We start from the raw sequence: 23,268 nt of genomic DNA on the forward strand, positions 1-23,268 counted from the left end.
CTTTACGTTGTGCTGGTTGTGACGCAAATGACGCATTTCACATGCACAGTGTGACGCATGTGAGATAACTCTGTATCTGAGTCCTCAGGGTAAATGGGTCACTAAAAAGCCAGGGGCAGTAGATTAGCCGGAAAACCGACTGCCTTCCCACCTGCACAGTGCACAGCAAGGTCATACCAGCTGGACTGTGAGGTCGCACAAGGAACTACCTCATAGTCTTATAACCGCACGGTAGGAGCTGCCCTTGAGCCGGGCAGTACACGTGCTTTGAGAATCAGAGTCAGATTTACTATGTTGTGAGTTCTGTTGTTTTGCAGCGGCTGTACACTGCAATACATAAACATATGCAAAGCTCTGGTTTGACATGGTGTAGGTGGGGAGACAACCAGCTTCCCTGGATAGACGCAAGCGAGGTTGGGGTGGGGGGGGGGGGAAGGCTTTGCTGATTCATCTTCATCAGTTGATCATGTGGCACATCGAAGCACACAGTGAAATGCGTTGTTTGCGTGGACAGCCAACACAACCCAAGGGTGTGCTGAGGGCAGCCCAGAAGTGTTACCACAGATTCTGGCACCAACACAGCACGCTGCGAGCCCAGACCCAACCACACTTATTGCTTGTGAAGTGACAGTCAGAGACATTCCATCCCCACAGTTCCAGACTCTCTGATGCCGCCCTTCGTCCCTGCACATAAGATGAAACAGAGTCAACAAAAGGTGAACACAGACATCTACCTTTTTCATGAGCTTAGTCCGTTGCTAGGGTACCTGGTATAAAATTAAGTGGGTTACACAGCACAACACAGGACCACCGACCTTATCCACTTTGAAATTTCCTTTGAGCTGAGTTTCAGGGTGCTAGTTGGGTACGGACCAGGGCGTCTGTTAATTTGGGCCCCTCTTGCCCCGAGAGAGGTGGTTTCTCAAGAGCCGGGAGCTCTCTTCCCTGGATCATATTCAAGGTAGAGTAAACGTAGATGTTACTGTATGCTACCTTGAGATTCATTTTCTTGCAGGCAATTACAGAAAAGTAAAAAATCTATGAAAAGCCATACATGGGTAAAGCTCTCTCCGCTACTGAGCACATCTACATGAAGTGTTGTCGCAGGAGAGCAGCACCCATCATCAGGGACCCCCCCACCACCCAGGACATGCTGCTGACATCAGGAAGAAGGTGCAGGAGCCTCAGGATTCACACCACCAGGTTCAGCAACAGTTATTACCCCTCAGAGCATTGTACTGGGGTCAGCCTGCAAAATAGTGCCACATTTCTGGCATGGCGCCAACATAGCTTGCCCTTGACTTACTCCTAACCCTTAGATCTTTGGACTGTGGGAGGAAACCGGAGCACCCGGAGGAAACCCACCCGGTCACGGGGAGAACGTACAAACTCCTTACAGACAGCGGTAGAATTGAACCTGGTTTGCTGGTGCTGTAACAGTGTTACACTAACCTCTATGCTACCGCCATCCCAAAAGTCAGGAATTAATGAACCTATTCCCACACACCAGGCTCGTTCAGTGGAGTAAGAGAATGGGATTAGATTGCTCCGTTTATAAATCCAGCCTGAGCTGTTAACACAGCGGATGCTTTGAACGTATTTGTGGTTGAGTGTGGTCTGCTCTCAGACATTGGGACAATCAGAGAACAGGGAATCAGACGGCTAACTAGACTTGAAGCCTTGACTTTATTGAATGGTAGAGCAGATTGGTGAGACCATTTGGTCTTCTCCTGCTCCGATCCCATGTACAGTAGATTGTGTGGTCAAGAGTTTGGGATGGCAGGTATCCACCTTCTCAAGGGCATGTAAGGTTGGGCTATGTAGGAGGGAAGGGTTAAATTGGTCTTGAAGAAGATTAAAAGGTCAGCACAGTATTGTACTGTGTTGTACTGTTCTAATTATAACACATATATGTGGACTGATATGATTTTGGGTTACTCAGGAATGGAACCTTTACCCGGCCCTGGGACTGTCTCTGCTTGTACTCTTCCATGGCTCTCCGGGTAAACCTGGTATCAGAAGGTTGTAGGTTCAAGTCCTGCTCCAGAGCATGGGTGGTGGGGGTGCCGATGCTTTTTGCTGGAACAAGTAGCAGGTGGGTTGATGCTTTGCTGCTGTTTGTGTGTGGGAGGTGGGAGGGGACTTTGGTGATCTAACATTTTTCTGTCATTCATTCGTTGGGTTTTTTCTCTCTGTTTTGTGGATGTCTGTGAAGAGTAAGGGTTTCAGGTTGTATACTGTATACATTCTCTGACTTTAAATTAAACCATTGAGTTAGCCAACACTGAGGAGTGGTGCACATTAGTTAAGATGCTAAACAGGTAAATTGCTTTAATGGTTTGATACTGGTCAGCTTTAGCAGGAACCAGAGACACTTGGGCAAAGATCGATGTCGTGCAACAGAGTGGCAGTGAAGCGGAATTAAATAATATCAAGAAGCAAGCTCGCAGATATCAAATCGGTATCAATGCAGGGAGCTAGCTGCAACGTCCTGGCCGAGCCTCTTACCTGTCATAGCATGAGGAATGGTGGTGATCATCAGCCTCTGGGTTTGTGTTTTGATGCCAATCCCAGGATCCTGCATCTCCATGATGAGAGGTTCGATCTACAGGGAGAAGAGAACCAGCCAGGGTGAATAGGAGAGGGGAGCAGGTCTGAGCAAACATACCGAAACAATAGAGCAAACAACTGCATCTGTACGAGGCGGAGCTGGTGTGGACAGGGGATCCCAGGGGACTGCACAGCCTCAGCTGACGGCAAGGCACGTGGCTGGTCTCGGGAGCATCCCATCAGGGCAATCGGCCTTGGAGCTGGTTTGACACTCAGACAGGTGGGTCCATGCTTTCTCTGCTCCACAAGACTGGCTTGTGTATTCACACTAGTTTCCAATTCATTGTGACAGATAATTTCTCTGATGTACTAGCAGTTAGCGAGACGCTATTACAGCTCAGAGTGTTCTGGAGTTCAGAGTTCAACCCCAGTGCCACCTGTAGGAAGTCTCTGTACATACTCCCCATGGAATGCCTCGGTTTTCCCCGAGTCCCCTGGTCTTCTCCCACAGTCCAGGAAGGTTAATTGGTCATTGTAAATGTTCCCATGATTAGGTTAGGGTAAATCAAAGCCATAGTGTTGCTGGGGTGACGTGGTTTGAAGGGCCTGCAGGACCGATTTCACACTGTATCACAACATTAAAAATAAATAAGCTGGTGAGGGTCGCTGGGGACCCAGCACCTTCAATGACCAGCAAGACTGGGATGCAATGAAATCGAGAAGCTGGGCCGTTCTGCAGTCGGAGAGTGCAGATCGACAGACGTCACACCGTCAGCTTCGAACATAATCAGCTTCTCTGGTAATCCAGAGCAAAGGAAATAAGCAGGCTGCTCTTGGCTGATACAGCTTTCAGTTCCTCTTTCATTGTCTGCTTGTGCAGAACTAGATAATGAACTGAAGAAATGGTTTGTCCGACAACTTCCAAGAGTACCACAACCTTGTCGTTGGGTTTGGAGGCTTGTGTGTCTCAATGACCCGATAGGCTATATTGACTGGAAACAGGGCTGTTTGGTTTGGCTCTTGGTAAGGTCACCCATGCCAAACAGGTCAAAGGCTAGAGGCCAGACTAACAGAGGTCCACCGGTCCTCTAGGTTTGGGGGTTCAGCACAGGGCTAACAACCCAGACTGGACAAACAAAACTGTTATGGAAACAGCATTGAAGAAATCTTCTGCATCTGAGGGTGACAGTATTCCTGAGTCTCCACCGAGGACTTGCACAGCTGATAGTAGTGAAAACCGAAAGGATGCTACTGGCACAATAAAGGAAGCCCTGAACACTGCTGGACAGCTGGAGATGGAAGACCTTCATTGCTGCCTTAAACACCAGCAGGCATAACAGGCAGGAAGTAAAAGATTGCAAAACATTCATGATTTGTAATATTATCAAAAAACCCATTGAATGAGGAACTATCTCATGCCTTAGCCCAGCCTCTTCCACTTTCTTGAAACTATTTTAAAAATTGGGTTGGTTTCTTTGCTAAGGAACACAATTTTCTGTGATACATTACTGCTTTTAATTGCAGGCCCCTCTAAGTGGAGATTTATTGCTTAAATCTATTACTGAAAACCAGGGCTTAATTTTCAAACAACATTCTTCCCTGCAATCATAATTGGCTCAAGGACAGCTTCTACCCCATTGTTATAAGACTATTAAATGTTTCCCTAGTATGATAAAATGGACTCAACTTTGCAATCTCCCTCTTCACTTTTCCACTTTACAAGAGATTTTGCAGATGCTGGAAATCCAGAGCAACACACACAAAATGCTGGAGGAGCTCAGTAGTTCAGGCAGCATCTACAAAAGGGGAATAAGCAAAGTTTTTTCTTTATTCCGCATTCTGTTATTGTTTTACCTTGTCCCACCCCAACGCACTGTGTAATGAACTGGCCTGTAGGGTTGGTATGCAATGCAATCTTTTCACTGTAGCTCGATACATGTAGCAACAATACACAAACCAAACTGCCCCCCCCCACAAGACCCTGAATGCGTCCATCACGGCCTTGTGCATTATCAACAGCCGAGCATCCACTGGCCTCTGTGGAAGAAAACTCCAAAGAGTTGCAGCTTTCTCAGAGGTTGTGGTGAACGACGTATACCTGTCTGGACACGCCCCCCGCTGACTGCTCCTGTGGCTCCTCCCACAGACCCCGGTATAAAGGCGATTGAGGCCTGAGCCCTGCCTCTCTGTCTCCAGGATGTAGTATGGTGGTCAACCACTGCTTGTTCCTTCTTCCAGTCAATAAAAGCCGATATCTCGCCTTTACATCTCAGAGAGAGTTACTGATGGTGCATCAAGGAGAAAGTCTCTTCACCTAATTAAATGGTAGACCCCTAACTCTGAAACCATCCCCCCCCCCACCAATTTCTAGACACTGCCATCAGGGGAAATATCTTCGCAGCATCCGGCCTGCCGAGCCCCCTCAGGATGTTTCAAAAATGTCACCTCTTATCCTTCTAATCTTCACGGATCACGGCCTGACCAGTGTCAGTTTCATAAACCAACCCTCTGAAATCAACTGAATGAACTTCCCACTTGCTGCCTCCTGGTCAAGTCCACCCTCCCTTAACTAAACACTGTGTGCAATTCCAGTCGTACCTTTCGAGGAGGCTGTGGAGAGAGTGCAGAAGAGGGCTACCCGGAATGCTGCCTGGATTAAAGGTTATAAGCTATAAGGAGAGTGCAGACAAATTAATTGTTTTCTCTGGAACATCAGGGCCTGAGGCGAGACCTGATAGAAGTTTAGATAATTATGAGAGGCATAGAAAGGTTAGACAGTCATAATCTTTTTTCCAAGATAGAAACACCCTACAACCATCAAGCTCCCAAAGCAACGTGAACAATTTCACTCACCTCAACACTGAATTGTATCCACAACCTACAGACTCACTTTCAAAAACTGGACAACTCATATTCTCAGTATTATTTATGTATTTATATTTTTATTTGCACAATTTGTCTTCGTTTGTGCATTGGTTGTCTAGTTTCGCTAATTTATTTATTGAGATATAGGCCGAGGCCATTCAGCAATCCCAATTTATTTGGTCATTGTAAATTGTTCCGTGAGTCCTAATCACGGGACAATTTACAATGGCCGATTAACCTACTAACCACTACGTCTTTGGACTGTGAGAGGAAACTGGGGCACCCAGAAGAAACCCATGCAGTCACAGGGAGAAAGTGGCAAAGTGAAACCCCTTACAGACAGTGGCAGGAGTGGAACCCAGGTCACTGGATCTGCAAAGTGTTGTGCTCACCACTATGCTATGGTGCCACCCCAGTTTCTTTCATAAATTCTGTTGTATTTCTTTATTTTTCTGAAAGTGCTTGCAAGAAAATGAATCTTAAAGTAGTATATGGTGAGATAAACATACTTTGATAATAAATTTTCTTTGCTCTTGAAATGGCAAGTACCAGAGGACATGCATTTAAGGTGAGAGAGAGAGAGAGAGTTAAAGGAGATGCACAGGGCGGTTTTCTTCTCTTTAAACACAGAAAGTAGTAGTTGCCTGAACAGGCTGCCAGGGGGAGTGGTGGAAGCAGATATGAGAGTGGCATTTAAAGGGCTGTTAGACAAGGAATCTGCAGGGACTGGAGGGATAGGAATTGTGTGCAGGCAGGAGGGTTTTCAACACAGATACGGTGGACCAAACGGCCTGTTCCTGAGCTACACACACGCAAAATGCTGGAGAAACTCAGCAAGTCAGGAAACCTCTAAGGAAAGAAACAAACAATTGACATTTCAGGCTGAGACCCTTCATCAAGATTTCCAGTATCTGCAGAATCTCTTCTGTTACTAATCCTGTGCTGGACTGTTCTACATACAGAGCTCAAGGCCGCATGCTATATTCCAGGTACGGTCTCACATCAGGCCTGTTGATTTTTTCCCAATGGCAACTGAACAACAAACGTCGATTGTACTTCTTCCTATAGCTGCTGCCTGACCTGCTGTGTTCCACCAGCATTGTGTGTGTGTGGTGCAAACATTTTGAAGATTTGTTTTCTGAAACATCAGCAAATTGTACGTACATTTCTAATTAGCATTTTCCGTTATTTACTTCAGACATAGAATAAAATATTTCCCCGGCAGCAGGTGAAAGATTGTCCCGGAAGCACAATTCTTTATTGTGTGATCTGTCTGAATAATCGTATCTCGAGAGAGGGATCTGCAGAGATGAAACCCCTGCTAGGGCTGAGGTACTGTACTGTCCTGCACATTGAATGACTGATGTGACACTGCAATGCAGTGAACCATTGCACAGGAGGGGTCAAGGACTGGCTTGTACCTATGATTCATCATGTCTGTAAGCAGTGGAAAATGAGAAGGAAAGGGAGTGTTATATATGGTGAAACTCATCTTATCCAAACAAGGTGGTGATGGCTGTGTAAATCCCCTATTAAACGTAACAAGATCATAAGACAATCATGCAGAATCAGTCCATTCGGCCCATCCAGTTTGCTTCACTATTCCATCATGATTGATTTATTATCCCTCTTAACCCTATTCTCCTGCCTTCTCCTTATAATCTTTGACCCCCCCCCCTTCCCTTACAAATCAAGAACCTATCAACCTTCACTTTCAATATACCCAGTGACTTGGCCTCCACAGCCAGCTGGGGCAATGAATTCCACAGATTGACTAACATCTGGCTGAAGGAATTCCTCCTCATCTCCAATCTAAATGGACATCCTATTCTGAGGCTGAGCCCTCTGTTCTCCCCCACTATAGGAAACATCCTCTCCGCATCCACTCAATCTAGGTTTTCAATATTCAATAGGTTTCAATAAGATCCCCCTCCTTATTCTTCTAAACTCCACAGCCGTCTGTGGCAATGGACTCCACAGATTCACCACCATCTGGCTAAAGAAATTCCTCCTCAAAGAGTCGTGATTGTATTCTGAGGCTGAGCCCTTTGTTCCTAGGCTCTCAAGCCACACTCTCACTCTCACACTCACTCTCACACTCACTCTCAAAATCACTCTCAAACTCACTCTCAAACTCACTCTCAAACTCACTCTCAAAATCACTCTCAAACTCACTCTCAAACTCATTCTCAAACTCACACTCTATAGGAAAAATCCTCTCCACATCCCCTCTACTAGGTTTTCAATATTCATTTTCACTTGCTTGAGATATTAGCCTTGGGATATCTCAGTGGTTTACCAGTGAATAAAACCCACCAAGTCCTCACCTGCCTCGCCACATCATTCTCTGCTTCGTTGCTAGTCTTCTATCTGTTGGAACATGAAGTTCGTTATTTTGGGAGTTTGAAAATCATCCATGAAACAGGCAAGCTAGATCCACCCACCAGCTGATTCATCACTACATGCCCTGGCCTTTATCAAGGTGGAAATATTAGCTTTATTTGTCACATAAAGCTAGTGAAACCTATCCAATATTGAAAGGCCTCGATGGAGTGGATGTGGAAAGGATGTCTCCAGAGAGGGAGTCTAGCACCAGAGGACTCAGCCTCAGAATTGAGGGATATCCCTTTAGAACAGAGACGAGAAGGAGTTTCTTTAGCCAGTGGGTGGTGAATCTGTGGAATTCATTGCCACAGATGGCTGTGGAGGCCAAGTCATTGGGTAGATTTAAAGCTGAGGTTGATAGGTTCTTAATTAATCAGGGTGTCAAAGGTTATGGGGAGATGGGTGGAGAATGGGTTTGAGAGGGATAATAAGTCAGCCGTGATGGAATGGTGGAGCAGACACAATTGACCAAATGGCCTAATTCTGCTCCTATGTCTTATACATGCATCAAAACACACAGTAAATTATGGTACTTGTGTCAATAACCAACACAGTGTGCTGAGGATAGCCCGCAAGAGTCGCCAGGCTTCCAGCACCAACATAGCATGCCCACAATTTAATAACCCAAATTGTATGGGTATGGAGGAAACTGGGGCACCCAAAGGAAACTGACAGGGCCACAGGGAGAACGTACTCTTTACAGACAGCAGCAGGAATTGAACCCTGATCACCGTCTGTTGGCGCTACAGCAGTGTTAAGCTAATCACTATGCTACTGCGCCACCCTTTCTCATTGCACACGTGTACTTGAACAGTTTTTAACTTTGGGTATAGGGAATGAGCTACCAGGGGAAGTGGTAGATGTGGGTACAACTACAGCATTTCAGATATTTAGATGGGTACCTGGATTGAGAGGTTCCCTACTTGGAGTCCACAGACCCCCTCGGCTAATGGTAGGAGTCCCTGGCATATAAATGGTTGGAAACTCCTGGTTTAAAGGAATGTGGGCCAAACACAGGTAAATGGGTTTACCTGTGTAGGCACCGTGGTTGGCACAGATGAGCCTGTTTCTGAGCTGTATAAATGTGACTTGGGATACATACTGGAAGCAGAAAGAGAGTGGCAGAGAGAGGGACAAGCGATGTAAGATGGCGCCAGTCACCAACACGACTAACAGCAACTTCCTGCAGACAATTCTCAAAACTACTACTACTTCTTCTTTTAAATATACTTCTACTACTAATCTGTGTGCGATTGGAGCCTGTCATCTACATTTTGATGATGTGCTTTTGGACCGACTGAGTGATATGGCGCTTTTGCTGTCTCCGAGGGAATTCGGCGTGGTTCAGAGTGAGGTTGGGAATGGAGCGTGTGGCCTAGCGGCAAAGCGAGAACTCATAATCTGCTCCATTACTCACTGATTAAAGGGTCATCGAGGACGAGAGATGAAGACGAGTGGGTGTTCAGCACCGTCTGCCTGCGTTTGACTGGTCTCTCCCTTTTCCTCTCGCTGCTACTGCTGGAGAAAAGGTGCAGGAGTCTTGGGTCTTGGGCAAGGTTTGATCAGCACGGGTTGTGGATCGGACTTGTTTTGAGACAACTCTGCAGTTCATGTTATATGTGTTCATGGCTTCTGCTTAATCCTTTTTTATAGATCGCTGACTTGATCAGGGTAGACGGGCTCTGCAGCCTGCAGTCAACAAACGACAGATTGCTGATTGAATTGAACTAAACTGAATACTCCCAGACTGTTTCAAAGACTCTGTGGTTTGATGTTTAATATTTTGTGTGTTATTCACCTGCTTTTTGCTGTTTGTGCAATTTGTTCTTTTTTTTAATCATGCATTAGGTGTTTGATGTTTTCTTCGGACAGGTTCCATGGTGTTTCTTGGGTGCCTACAGGAGGATAAACCTTGGGGTTGTATACAGCACACATACTTTGATTATAAATGTACCTTGAATCTTTGACTAATTGGATAACTCAGAGCCAGTGAAATCTCAACGGGATTATGGCCTCTTCCCATGCCATTAGATTCTAATAAGAGCTTGTTTTTCATCTTTGGTCTTCTCTGTGCTGAAATAACACACAGAGTGAGCTAATGCACAGTACTCATTCGTTCAATTTCCAATGGAAACAGAGAGCCTGAATACCAGGCCTGGGTAAGCGTGCCCATGGCCTAACTTCATACTTCCTGAGAGATTCTGGGCTGAGTCAGTGAGTGGATTGTTAAAGGTTGCCAAGTGTTTATGTGATCCCACTTAACATTGATGCTCACCAGTTTTTACCATCTCTCGAAGGCATTGCTGTTACTCCGCTCCGTGATGCCCGCCGGTTATTGGTACTGATCCAAACCATTAACCAGTTCCGCAATAACTGTGGGCAGCACATCAACAACTGCTTCACATTGTGGAAGTTACAGCAAGCTGAGGGTTAAGATGATGCCCAGGCAAGGTTAGTTTATAGGTAGGGTGCAGTCTGCCCAGGCAAATGAGATCTTTGCACAGCAAGGCAGCAGAGCCAACTGGCGTACAGAGACAAGATAAAAATGTATGGGACATAACTTCACTCAACTTCCCACAACCAATGGGCTCACTTTAAAGGACTCTTCATCTCATGTTCTCAATATTTATTGCTTATTTATTTATCATTATTATTATTATTATTTCTTTCTTTTTGCATTTGCACAGTTTGTTGTCTTCTGCACTCTGCTTGAAGGCCCAAGTTGACCGGACCTTTGTTGATTCTGTTATGGTTATTATTCTATACATTTATTTAGTACACCCACAGGAAAATAAATCTTAGGGTTGTATTTGTATTTTGATAATGAATTTACTTTGAACTTTGAACCAATGGAAGATGCAAGGCACATACCAACTAGAGGACAATTACTCTACTAACTTCGAAGTATCATTGGTTGCTAGCTTGTAGTTTCTATTGACTTTTAACATCTCAAAGTTCAAAGTAAATTTTATTATCAAAGTGCATAAATGTAACCATATACAACCTAAGATTCATTTTCTTGTGGGCATACTGAACAAATCTGTAGAATAGTAACTATAACAGAATCTATGAAAGGTCACCCAACTTGGGTGTTCAACCAACAACAAACCTTGCTGATGCAAACATAAAAAAAAAACAATAAATAACAAGAACCTGAGATGAAGAGTCCTTGAAAGTGAGTCCATTGGTTGTGGGGCAAGTGAAATTATCCCCTTTTGTTCAAGAGCCTGATGGTTGACAGGTGGTAATTGTTCTTGAAGCTGGTGGTGTGAGTCTTGAGGCTCCCATACCTTCCTGATGGCAGCAGTGAGAAGAGAGCATGACCTTGGTGGTGGGAGTCCTTGATGATGGATGCTGCTTTCATACGACAGCATTTCATGTAGATTTGCGTGATGGTGGGGATGGTTTTACCCATGATGGTCTGGGCTGAATCCATTTTTTGAAGGATTTTCCAGTTAAGGGCATTGGTGTTTACATACCAGGCTGTGATGCAGCCTCTATTGTGAATGGTAATTGATCATGCAAGTAAGAAATTTGAACATTCACAAGGCTACCAATTAATCAATAACTGTCACTACTAATCAGTTCTGTGTAAAAATGACATTTCTTTGTTCAGAGTAATTTTATGTATTGCACTTCACTGCAGCCACAAAATAATTAATAAATTTCATGACGTGTGATTGATGATAAAACTAATTCTGATATGGATCTCTGTCATGGACTGATAGTTAAAAGGGGCAGGAAGAGGTGGGAAGGGGGCAAGAAGAGATGCTTTATGGTTGGGAAGGTGGGAGGGGACAGGAAGCATCAGAGAGACAATTTGAAATGATCAATAAACCAATTGTTTAGAATCAAATTACCTTGCCTGGTGTCTCAGGGTTGGGTGTGTCTGCACCTGCTCCACAACCCCCACCGGACCCCTGTCCCACACCCCTCCCACAGCGCTCCATCCTCATCATTCCCAACATCCTTTGCTCCCACCAGATTTACAAACTCGCTCACTGCTCCATATTGACAGATACAGTCCTGTGTGCACAAGTCTGAGGCACACCAGCTATATATATGTGCACAGTACTGTACATTTCGATGTATGTGTGACAAATAAAGCCAGTCTTTAAATTCTGAATCGTTAGTTGCTCCATTTTACCTGATGACCAAATTCTATAGTCTCTTATGTCTCTTCATGTGAATCCACCTATCACCTGCTAGGATTTCTCCTCCATCCCTTCAGTCCAGGTGAAGGGTCTCAACCCTAAACACTGACAGTGCACTCTGGTCTGGGGCTCCTTAGACAATGTCCTTCCTGCATACACCTCATCCTCCTGGAGGGCTATTTAATTATTACGTACATGAGGATAGTCTCGCGTGAATGTGTAAATAGCATAATTAAACATCCCTGGGACACTTTTACTCATTATTCCAGCAACTGAAAAATTAAATAATTATCAGGTGGCCTTGTTAACAGATGCACAAAGTACCAACCGGAACCAGCTGAGTGCATTGAGACTAATTGACTGTAGATCAGCTGTACCGTATCTCAGAAAGCGAGCCTTCCCTACGGGAATCAGATCTCCTGCTCAAAACCTGCTTTTGGCTAGTGATTAAATTTACGGTGAATTTACAGGACAGATGTCCTCTCCACAGAGCCAGCCTGCCGTGTATTAATAGTGCAAATTAAAAATACAACTTCATCACACCACTGAGGCAGACGGGAACATCAAATTGCTAAGCACCTCTGTTTTTGGAGAATAGCAAAAATTCTCTTATAGCATTACAGCACAGAAACAAGCCCTTTGGCCCATCTACTATGTGCTGAGCAATTATTCTGCCTAGTCCCATTGTCCTTCATACCCCTCCCATTCATGAACTTAACCAAACTTCTCTTAAATGCTGAAATCAAACACGTATCCACCACTTCTGGCAGCTCGTTCCACCCTCTGAGTGAGAAAGTTTCCCTCAAATGTTTCACCTTTCTCCCTCAGCCCATGACCTCTAGTTCTAGTGTCACTTAACCTCAGTGGAAAGACCTTGCTTGCATTTATTGCTACAGACCCTGTGTCCACGATATTGCCCAATCTGCTTTGCCCGAGCACCCAGGGTTTGATGCTGAGACGGCTGCCAAGCTGAAGAAATTGACAGACACAGATGGTATTGGAGCTACCGACCCACTGTAGCAGCAGCAGGCTTCATGGGGTCCCAGCTGCTCAATAGCCACCATTAAATGCCAAGCTCACCAGGGCTGTTAACCTGTATTTGACCTGAATAAATACAACGCAAGAACAGCCAGCCTGTTCCAACTGGGCTCATACAGCACAAGAGTGAGACTGGCTTCTTCAGCCGTACACCACGGGGTGAAGCAGTCTGGAACTGAAAGCTTAGCGACCCATTGCTTGCACAGAAAGGGCCGTTTAATGCTTGCATCTGTGCAGGCCAGTGATCCAACACCCCCTCCCTACCGTTCATCCCAGAGCGTGGAAATGTTCAAATATTTAATCCCTTTTCGAATGCTTCCAGTGAAAATTGAAGTCCGGGGATTTGGGCCTGCGCGGTAGCTTAGCGGTGAGCGTGATACCAGCGGCCCGGGTTCAATTCTCACCCCTGTCTGTAAAGAGTTTGCACGTTCTCCTTGTGACTGTGTGGGTTTCCTCCGGATGTTCTGGTTTCCTCCCACAGTCCAGAAGGGGTAGGTTAATTTGTCTCGTGGGTGTAATTGGGCGGTGTGGGCTCGTTGGGCCGGAAGGGCCCTGTTACCGTGTTGTTTCTCAAAATAAAAAGAGTTTATTGTCATTATACATGTAGGCACAGGTGCAATCAAAAGAACTCCCTTGCAACAGCATCACAGGCACATGGCATCAGATAAGCAACATTCGCAAGAAAAACATAAATTATACATAATTGTACAAGAGGGAACTCCTTCAGAGCAAATAAAAGTCTATTTTAATGCAAAGTGATCAAAGTGGTCACAGTGTTGCTATGGTGATTGGGGCTTTGCCGTTGGTTGACGAAATAAAGGTAGCTATTCTTGAACCTGGTGGTGTGGGACTTCAGAGAATACATTGCCCTTATGCACATTGGTTGTTTGGCAGTCTTGGCTTATTTATAGTTTTTCATAAACTCTATTGTATTTTCCTGTAAATGCCTGCAAGAAAATTGAATCTCAAGATAGCATATGGTGCTATATTCTGTATATACTTTGAGAATGAATTTGGGGCGCCACAGTAGTGTAGTGGTCCACACGATGCTTTACAGTACAGGCGACTCAGGTAAGTTGTCCCGTGGTTAGGCCAGGGTTAAGTCGGAGGATTACTGGGCAGCAGGGCTCAAAGAGCCAGAAAGGCCTATTCCACACTGGATCTCAATAAATACATAAATAAATAAATTTACTTTGACACTACTCTCTACAGCTTCATCGTTCTTTCAAGCAGCACAGATTTACTCACAAACAAGGGAAAGTCTGCAGATGCTGGAAATCTGAGCAACACACACAAAATGCTGGAGGAACTCAGCAGGTCAGGCAGCATCTATGGAAAAGACCACAGTCGACGTTTTGTGCTGAAACCTATCGGCAGGACTCTCCCGCTCATCCCCAAGACCCCTTGCCAATTACCGTCAGGGCCCATGGCCGTGCTGTACTCCTAAACAAATACAAATACATTTACTAATTTACCACAATCCCACCAAACCAGGCTGTTGAATCTTCTCGGGACATCGTCTGGATCACCCTCTTTCAGGTTCACTAGAATCTCCATTACGTGATTCACTGTTGTGAAGAATCAGTTAAGAATTGGTTTCTACTGCAAGGAGAACATTTGAAAATTGAGTTCAATAGGTCAGGGATCATTTGGGGAGATATTCTACCAGCTCTGATGAAATATTGTAAACGTGATTTGACGTCAGGAAATTTTCATCAAAGCCAGAAGAAATTAAAAATCTAAGTTGTTTTAAACTGGTGTGGAAAGAAAGGATGCAAGGCAGAGAGTAAAGTAGTTAAAGTAGCTAATTTATTATCAAAGTACAGATATGTCACCTTATACAACCTTGAGACACGTTTTCCTGCAGCAAACTCAGTAAATCCAGTAACCCATAATAGAATCAATGGAAGAGCACACCCAACAGAGTGAACAACCAGTGTGCAAAAGACAACAAACTGTACAAATACAAAAGAAAATTAAAGAAACAATAATAATAAATGAATAAGCAATAAGTATCGAGAACATGAGATGAAGAGTCCTTGAAAGTGAGGCTATATGTCAAGAGAACATTTCAATGAACCAAAAGTAATCCCTTTTGGTTCAAGAGCCTGATGGTTGAAGGGTAGCAACTGTTCCTGAACTAGTGGTGTGAGTCCTGAGGCTCTTGTGCCTTCTTCCTGATAGCAACAGCAAGAAGAGAGCATGACCTGGGTGGTGGGGGTCCATGACAAAGATGCTGCCTTCTTGTAGATGTGCTCAATGGTTGGGAGGGCTTTACCCCTGATAAACTGGGCTGCATCCATTATTTTTTGGAGTATTTTCCATTCAAAAGCATTGGAGTTTCCACATCAGGCTGTGATGCAGCCAATCAATATCACTCCAGCATACATCTTCAGAAGTTTGTCAAAAAGCTTTAAATGTCATGCCGAGGTGTGCGCAGCGGGGACCAGAGGAGTGGCGACGCAGGAAGAAGGCAATCAGTCACCCGATGGTTCCATGCTCTGCCCCACAGAGCCCCTGAGCCGGCTTACTGCCTCCCACACCGATCTGGATGGCTGCATGGAGCGTGAAATCTTTTCTAACTTGGAACAAACAGTTGAAGAGAAAGAGCCAGAAGTTCCCGAAAAGGAAGAAGACTTTGTTGTGCAAGTACGTGGTTTGCCTTGGTCATGTACACCAGAGGGAGTAGCCCGTTTCTTTTTAGAGTGTGATATTCGTAATGGATTGCGAGGTGTGCAGTTCACTGTCTCTAAAGATGGTCGTCCAAGTGGTGAAGCCTATGTGCATCTGGCTACTGCTGAACACTTTAAAAAAGCCTTGGCTAAAGACAGAAAGTACATGGGCCACAGATACATAGAAGTTTTCAAATCTAATGGCAGTGAGATGGACTGGGTTATGAAGCACAGAGGTACCAATCATTCTGATACATCCAGTGATGGCACAGTGCGACTCCAAGGACTTCCACTTGGCTGCAGCAAAGAGGAAATTGTTCAGTTTTTCACAGGGTTGGAAATCGTGCCAAATGGGGTAACTTTGCTGATGGACTACCGGGGAGAAGCACGGCGGAGGCCTTCATGCAGTTTGCTTCAAAGGAGATAGCAGAAAAAGCACTGGGGATACACAAGGAAAGAATAGGGCACAGGTACACGGAGATATTTAAAAGCAGCAGAAGTGAGGTCAGGGCATACTATGATCCACCGAAGAGGCTGAAGGGACAGAAGGCCCATATGACCGACCAATGGGATGAGGTGGTTACCTTGGTGGTCCCCAGCAAAGAGGTGTTTACGATTGAATGCACAGAGGTGGAGGCTATGATGGTGGATATGGTGGGTACGATGATTACAATGGATATGACAACTATGGTTATGGTGGTGACGAATATGATGGGCCAATGAGGGGGGAACAGAGGAATGGGTAACCAGGGATACGGAGGAGCTGGAGACGCTGGCTCGAGCTACCTGAGAGGACACTTTGTGCATAAGCAGGGTCTACCCTTCAGGGCTACAGAGAGGATGATGTTGCTCATTTCTTTTCCCCTCTGAATCCTCTTCGTATTCACCTGGAATACGCAAATGATGGTCGAGCTACAGGGGAAGCTGATGTTGAATTTGCAACGCACGAGGATGCTGTGGCCGCCATGTCTAAGGATAAAGCTCATATGCAGCATCGCTATATTGAACTGTTCTTGAACTCTACTGCCGGGGGAGGCTCTGGTGGCTATGGTGGTAACTATGGAGGCCATGGAATGGGAAACCAGGGAGGTTATGGTGGCTCTGGGAACCACGGGATGTCCAGTAATTACGGAGCTGGTTATGGGAATCAGGGCGGCATGGGATCTTATGGTCGACACAGTGGAGGCAATAATGGTGCAGGGGGCTACTACAGTGGCTCTGGAGGCATGGGAATGGGGGTTAACATGGGAGGAATGGGGGAATGGGCAGAAGTGGAAGCTGGCGAATGTATTAGGAACTATGCGCGGCTCCAAAGTGAAACTGGCCGCTTCTGATCATTTTTGAGGATATTTTGTTTTCATATTGTGCAGGATTGAGTCAGTGATGTTTCTGCTCTGTTTCTAAAATGGGGTCTGGACACAATAGTTTGTGTTGGTGATAATGTTAATTCAAATCTTAAGATTTCATTTTTGCTTTTTTTTTTCATTTTAATTTTCTGGTTTAAAAATCCCATTATATACTCAGTCTAATAAAGATTTTAAAATCTAAAAAAAAAATGTCATGCTGAATTTTCACGAATTTCTAAGGTCATACTTCCTTCATTAAAAGGAATCGACACACATCTATGGAGGGAAATAGACAGACGACCTGAACATCAACTGGAGGTCTGTAGCGAGTGGAGTGCTGCAGGGATCAGTGCTGGGTCCGTTGTCGTTTATCAACTAAACGACAGTCTGTTCGATACTGTGCTAAACTGGATGAGCAATTCTGCAGATATCACCAAAACTGGGAATGCAGTGAACAGTCAGGAAGACTATCAAAGCTGGCAGCGGGGTCTGGACCAACTAGAAAAGAAAATGGGCTGAAAAATGGCAGATGGAATTTATGTAGGTAAGTGTGAGGTGTTGCACTTTGGGAGGACCAAGCTGGTTAGAGCTTACATGGCGACTGGTAGAACACTGAGGAGTGCGGTAGAACAGAGGGATCCGGGAATACAGAGCCATTATTCCTTGAAAGTGGCGTCACAGGTAGATAGCTCTGTAAAGAAAGCTTTCGGCACATTGGCCTTCATAAATAAAAGTATTGAGTACAGGAGTTGGGATGTTATGTTGTTCTGTATAAGACATTGGTGAGGCCTAATTTGGAGTATTGTGTACAGTTTTGGTCACCTACCTGCAGGAAAAATGTCAATAAGATTTGAAGAGTGCATTGAAAATTTACAAGGATGTTGCCAGGACTTGAGGACCTAAGCTATAGGAAAAGGTTGAATAGATCAGGACTTTATTCCCTGGCGTGCAGGAGAATAAGGGGTCATTAGATAGAGGTATACACAGTTATGATGGGTATAGATAGGGTAAATGAGGGCTTTTTCCTCTGAGATTGGGTGAGACTACAACGAGAGGCCATGGGTTAAGTGTGAAAGGTGAAGTATTTAGGGGATACTTCATGAGGGGAAACTTCTTCACTCAGAGGGTGGTGAGAGTGCGGAACGAGCTACCAGTGGAGGTGGTGGATGCAGGTTTGATTGCAACATTTAAGAGAAATTTGGATAGATACATGGATGGGAGGGGTACGGAGGGCTATGGTCCGGGTGCAGGTCAATGGGACTAGGGAGATTCATAGTTTGGCATGGACCAAGAAGGCCAAAGAGCCTGAATCTGTGATGACCCTATCCTGCTCTATGACTCTATCCACTCAGTTCCATAGATGCTGCCTGATCGGCTGAGCTCCTCCAGCATTTTATGTGTTCAGCACCAGATTTCCAGCATCTTCAGCCTCTCCTGTGGCAACAAAAAAGAACACAATGCAGGGTAAAAGAGCCAAGAATAAATTACAGGGTCCAGAGGCGGTGTTGCCAGCACACACTGTCTGAACGTGGGTGTGCAGGTTCTAAGCTGTTTCAGTTACACATCTTTGGTTTGAAAACAGACTTTCTTTCTTTGACCCAAAAGAGATGCATAAATTTGCAAGGCAAAGAGACTGTGAACAGTAAACATAAAAGATCCTGCAGATCACAAACAAGATAAAATCTTAACAAAACACACACACACACACACACACACACACACACACACACACACACACACACACACACACACACACACACACACACACACACACACACACACACACACACACACACACACACACACACACACACACACACACACACACACACACACACACACACACACACACACACCTGAAGGAACTCAGCAGGCCAGGCTATGGGAAAAAAATACAGTCCACATTTTGGGCCAAAATCCTTCAGCAGGACTGGAGAAAAAAAAGCTGAGGAGTAGATTCAAAAGGTGGGTTGAGGGGAGACAGAAACACCAGGTGATAGGTGAAACCAGGAGGGGGAAATCCAGAACAACACAGACCGAATACTGGAGGAACGCAGCAGGTCAGGACGGATCCTGAAGAAGAGTCGCAGCCTGAATGTTGACTGTTTATTCCTCTCCATGGACGCTGCCTGACCTGCCGAGATCCTCCAGTATTTAGATTGTGAATGGATCAACGTTGGCTGGCTGTTAAGTGTTATAATTCCATAATATTTGGTACTTTAATGCAGCTGCTCCACTATTTACACTTTATCCTGGATTATTACTCTAGCTCAATGCACTGTGTATTGATTTGATCTGGTTGAACAGTCCACAGGACAAGCTTTTCACTGTACATGTGACAATAATAAACCTTTACCAATACCTGATAGAAGGTGCATGCATCAGCCATCAAATCCAACCCCCTTCATCCCTGCTGATCTCCCAACAACTCACTGGTATGTACAGGATGTTCATAACCCAATAAGACTCGTATCTTACTTCCCCCCCCCCCATCTAAATGCACTTTAATTGAAAGCACGATGAGATCTGAGGTGACACTGCTCGTTGCTAGTCAACAGCAAAACTCAAAGGAATTGTCTTTCTGTGCACCACACAATGAGTTCACTCGGCTATTCGAAAGCTTGATCAATGTATGGATTTCCAACATCAGTGAGTTCATCTGTGTGCTATTACTGTCCTGTCGGACTAAAACAGCTCACGGACTACTTAGAGATGGAACAGCAGATGATAAACCCATCAGGCTCCCTTTCACAACTGGATTGGCAGCATTGAGTTGAGAGGGAACCGATAGATGGAGGTGAATTTTAAATACCAGAATGAAATTACAGCAACCTGTCTGTCACCCAGTATCCAGGAAGGAATTAGGTTTTACTTTTACAGATGGACTTGTGCTGCAAGGTTCTCTCTTGCAAATTCCCTGTTGACTAACAACAACCAGGGCCACCTCAGATCTCGTCTCAGTGGAACAGCGATGGGGGGGCGTGGGGGGTGGTGAGGTTGCTGTGGGCACTACCCACTGGGTATTGGTTTATTATTGCCACAGAGATACAGTGGAGTTTGTGCATTCTCCCTACGACCATGTAGGTTTCTGGTTTCCTCCAATTCCAAAGACATACCAGTTGGTGGGTGAATTGGTAATAGTAAATTGTCCAGTGATGTGTACTGATTGCGTATGATCAGCCATGATCACAGTGAATGGCGGTGCTGGCTAGAAGGGCCGAATGGCCTACTCCTGCACCTACTGTCTATTGTCTATTGTGATTAAATCAGGGAGTCACTGAAGGGCCATGGGCACAGCTCAAAGGGCCAGAGGGCCTATTCCACACTATATCTCAATAAATAAATATGCTTGTCTTGCATACTGTTCATACAGATCGAATCATTAAAATGATAACAGTGCAGAATGATGTGCAGGTAAATGTTAAAGTGTAAAACCATAACAAGGTAAACGATGAAAGCACTCTTGTATGCTAAGTCTAGCTGATCATACAAGAGATCTGTTTGAGAGTCTGATAACAGTGGGCTTATCAGAAGCTGTCCTTGAACCTGTCAGTGTGTCCTTTCAGGCTTTTACATCTTCCACCTTATGGGAGAGGGGAGAAGAGAGAATATCCAGGGTGGGTGGGGTCTCTGATTATGCTTTAATTGAAGCAGCGAGAAAAGTTGATAGAGTTATAGAGGGCAGGCTGCTTCTTGTGGTGTGCTGAGCTGTATGTACAACACTGCAGAGTTTCTAAAACGAGAGAAAATCCGCAGATGCTGGAAATCCAAGCAAAACACACAAACTCAGCAGGCCAAGCAGCATCTATGGAAAAGAGTACAGTCCTGCTGAAGGGTGTCGGCCCAAAACATCAACTCTACTCTTTTCCATAGATGCTGCTTGGCCTGCTGAGTTCCTCCAGGGAAGGGAGAGGGGAAGAGAGGGGGAGAGAGGGGGAGAGAGGGGGAGAGAGGGGGAGAGAGGGGGAGAGAGGGGGAGAGAGGGGGAGAGAGGGGGAGAGAGGGGGAGAGAGGGGGAGAGAGGGGGAGAGAGGGGGAGAGAGGGGGAGAGAGGGGGAGAGAGGGGGAGAGAGGGGGAGAGAGGGGGAGAGGGGGGAGAGGGGGGAGAGGGGGGAGAGGGGGGAGAGGGGGGAGAGGGGGGAGAGGGGGGAGAGGGGGGAGAGGGGGGAGAGGGGGGAGAGGGGGGAGAGGGGAGGAGAGGGGGGAGAGGGGGGGAGAGGGGGGAGAGGGGGGAGAGGGGGGAGAGGGGGAGAGAGGGGGGGAGAGGGGGGGAGAGAGGGGGGGAGAGGGGAGAGAGGGGAGAGAGGGGAGAGAGGGGAGGGGGAGAGGGGGAGAGGGGGAGAGGGGGAGAGGGGGAGAGGGAGAGGGAGAGAGGGAGAGAGGGAGAGAGGGAGAGAGGGAGAGAGGGAGAGAGGGAGAGAGGGAGAGAGAGAGAGAGAGAGAGAGAGAGAGAGAGAGAGAGAGAGAGAGAGAGAGAGAGAGAGAGAGAGAGAGAGAGAGAGAGTGTCTACAGTTTCTTGCAGATATGTGCAGAACAGTTGCCATGCCAAGCAATTAGGCATCCAGACAAAATTATTTCTACGGTGCATTGATTAAAAATTGGTCAGAGTCGATGGGAATATGCTGGATTTATTTAGCCTCCTGAGGACATAGAGGCGTTTGTGAGCTTTCTTGCCTGTGACATTAACATGGTTGGACCAGGACAGGGTATTAGTGATGTTCACACCTGGGAACCTGAAGCTCTCAACCCTCTGAACCTCAACATCGTTGACACGGACAGGAGCAAGTTCACTGCTTCCCTATGTGAAGTCAATGCTTCGCTGACATTTGGGGAAAGGTTGTTGCCATGACACCATGTTACTAAGCTCTCTAACTCCTTTGTGTACTCTAACCCATTGGAGTTTGAGACGTCAAGTCAAGTCAAGTCACTCTTTATTGTCATTTCGACCATAACTGCTATGTACAGTACATAGTAAAAATGAGACAACGTTTTTCAGGACCATGGTGTTACACGACACAATACAAAAACTAGACTGAACTACGTAAAAAACAACACAGAGAAAAAAAAACAACTACACTAGACTACAGACCTACCCAGGACTGCATCAAGTGCACAAAACAGTGCAGGCATTACAGTGATCCACTATGGTGGTATCATCTGCAAACTTGTGGATGGGGCTACAACAGAATCCGATCGTGCCCTGATCAGTGTACTGGGAGTAGAGCAGGGTAATGTACATGGATCGCAGCAGAGTCCAACCGCGCCATCGTGAGTAGAGTAGGGTGCTTAGAACACTCCCCAATGGAGCACTAGTCTTTAGAGTCAGTGTCTTCCACTGGGTGGAACTGGAGCATTTCCCCGCATCTTCTCTCCCCACCCCGTGAGCCCAAACAATCAGAGCTGGGTCAAACTGAGCAGAGCTGGGAGTCCTGAGCAGATGGCCTCATGGAGTCACTCGCTGGGTCCGAGTCAGCGAGGCTGCAGTGATGCAATCTCAAGTCGTTGGTGGCATAACAAATCTCCTCAAATGCCTAACAAAGCAGAGCTGCTGCCATACCTTCTTCGATGTATAGCATCCCAATGAAGACAAACCAGCAGCTTGACTTCACTATTAGGAGTTTGAGGAGAGTTGGTACGTCAAAAATGATTTGTAAATTTCTAGATGTACGGTGGAGGGTATCCTATTGGTTGCATCACAGGCTGGTGGGGGCTAGATTAGGGGAGGCTCCAGCGCCCAGGATCACAGGGCGCTGTTAGCCAGAAGAAAATACAGTCTACAATTAGTGGATTTGATGAATCAAGGACAGAGGAAGCAGACAAACCAATTGTCTTTGTTTAAAAGGGTTTCGGCCTGAAATGTTGACTGTATTTTTTTCCACAGATGCTGCCTGGCCTGCCGAGTTCCTCCAGCATTTTGTGTGTGTGTTGGCTCCGATTTCCAGCACCTGCAGACTTTCTCTCGTTTGTCTTTGTTACCCCTCCCCCCATCTTGTGGACTCTGAACTGATTCTTGCTCTGAGATTATCTAAGCAGAGCAAGTGAATGTGGACACAAAGAGCTTCAGGTAATGACCTGCTAAACCTGAGACCATTCCCAGATGAGCAGCTACTTATTATGTAAAACGCCAGACCTACAAAAGAAGCAATCTGTAATCTCATTAGACTCTGTCTGGGTCACCTCATTTAACTGGTTTGGACCAGTCAGAGTTGAAAGACACAAATACACAAGCCTGGGGTGGGCACAGCAATGAAACAACA

At 45.7% G+C, this 23,268-nt stretch overlaps 1 protein-coding gene and 1 pseudogene across 6 annotated transcripts in view; one reads left to right on the forward strand and one right to left on the reverse strand.

Annotated features, from left to right (window-relative positions):
* rgs9b (regulator of G protein signaling 9b) overlaps positions 1 to 23,268 on the reverse strand; it is a 137,750-nt gene that overhangs the window by 60,610 nt on the left and 53,872 nt on the right. For 3 of the 6 annotated variants that reach the window (XM_059948321.1, XM_059948319.1, XM_059948318.1), the window contains exon 2: positions 2,509 to 2,605. In XM_059948321.1, the coding sequence (XP_059804304.1) occupies positions 2,509 to 2,590 (82 nt within the window). In that variant the 5' untranslated portion in view covers positions 2,591 to 2,605. Of the gene's footprint in view, positions 1 to 2,508; positions 2,606 to 4,237; positions 4,347 to 7,742; positions 7,786 to 14,240; positions 14,463 to 23,268 lie in introns of those variants that run through there. The other 3 variants (XM_059948323.1, XM_059948320.1, XM_059948322.1) reach the window with 3 other exon arrangements.
* Positions 15,455 to 17,013, forward strand: LOC132379941 (heterogeneous nuclear ribonucleoprotein H3-like; annotated as a pseudogene).

The sequence above is a fragment of the Hypanus sabinus genome, chromosome 23, assembly GCF_030144855.1.
Source record: "Hypanus sabinus isolate sHypSab1 chromosome 23, sHypSab1.hap1, whole genome shotgun sequence".
NCBI classification, from domain to species: Eukaryota; Metazoa; Chordata; class Chondrichthyes; order Myliobatiformes; family Dasyatidae; genus Hypanus; species Hypanus sabinus.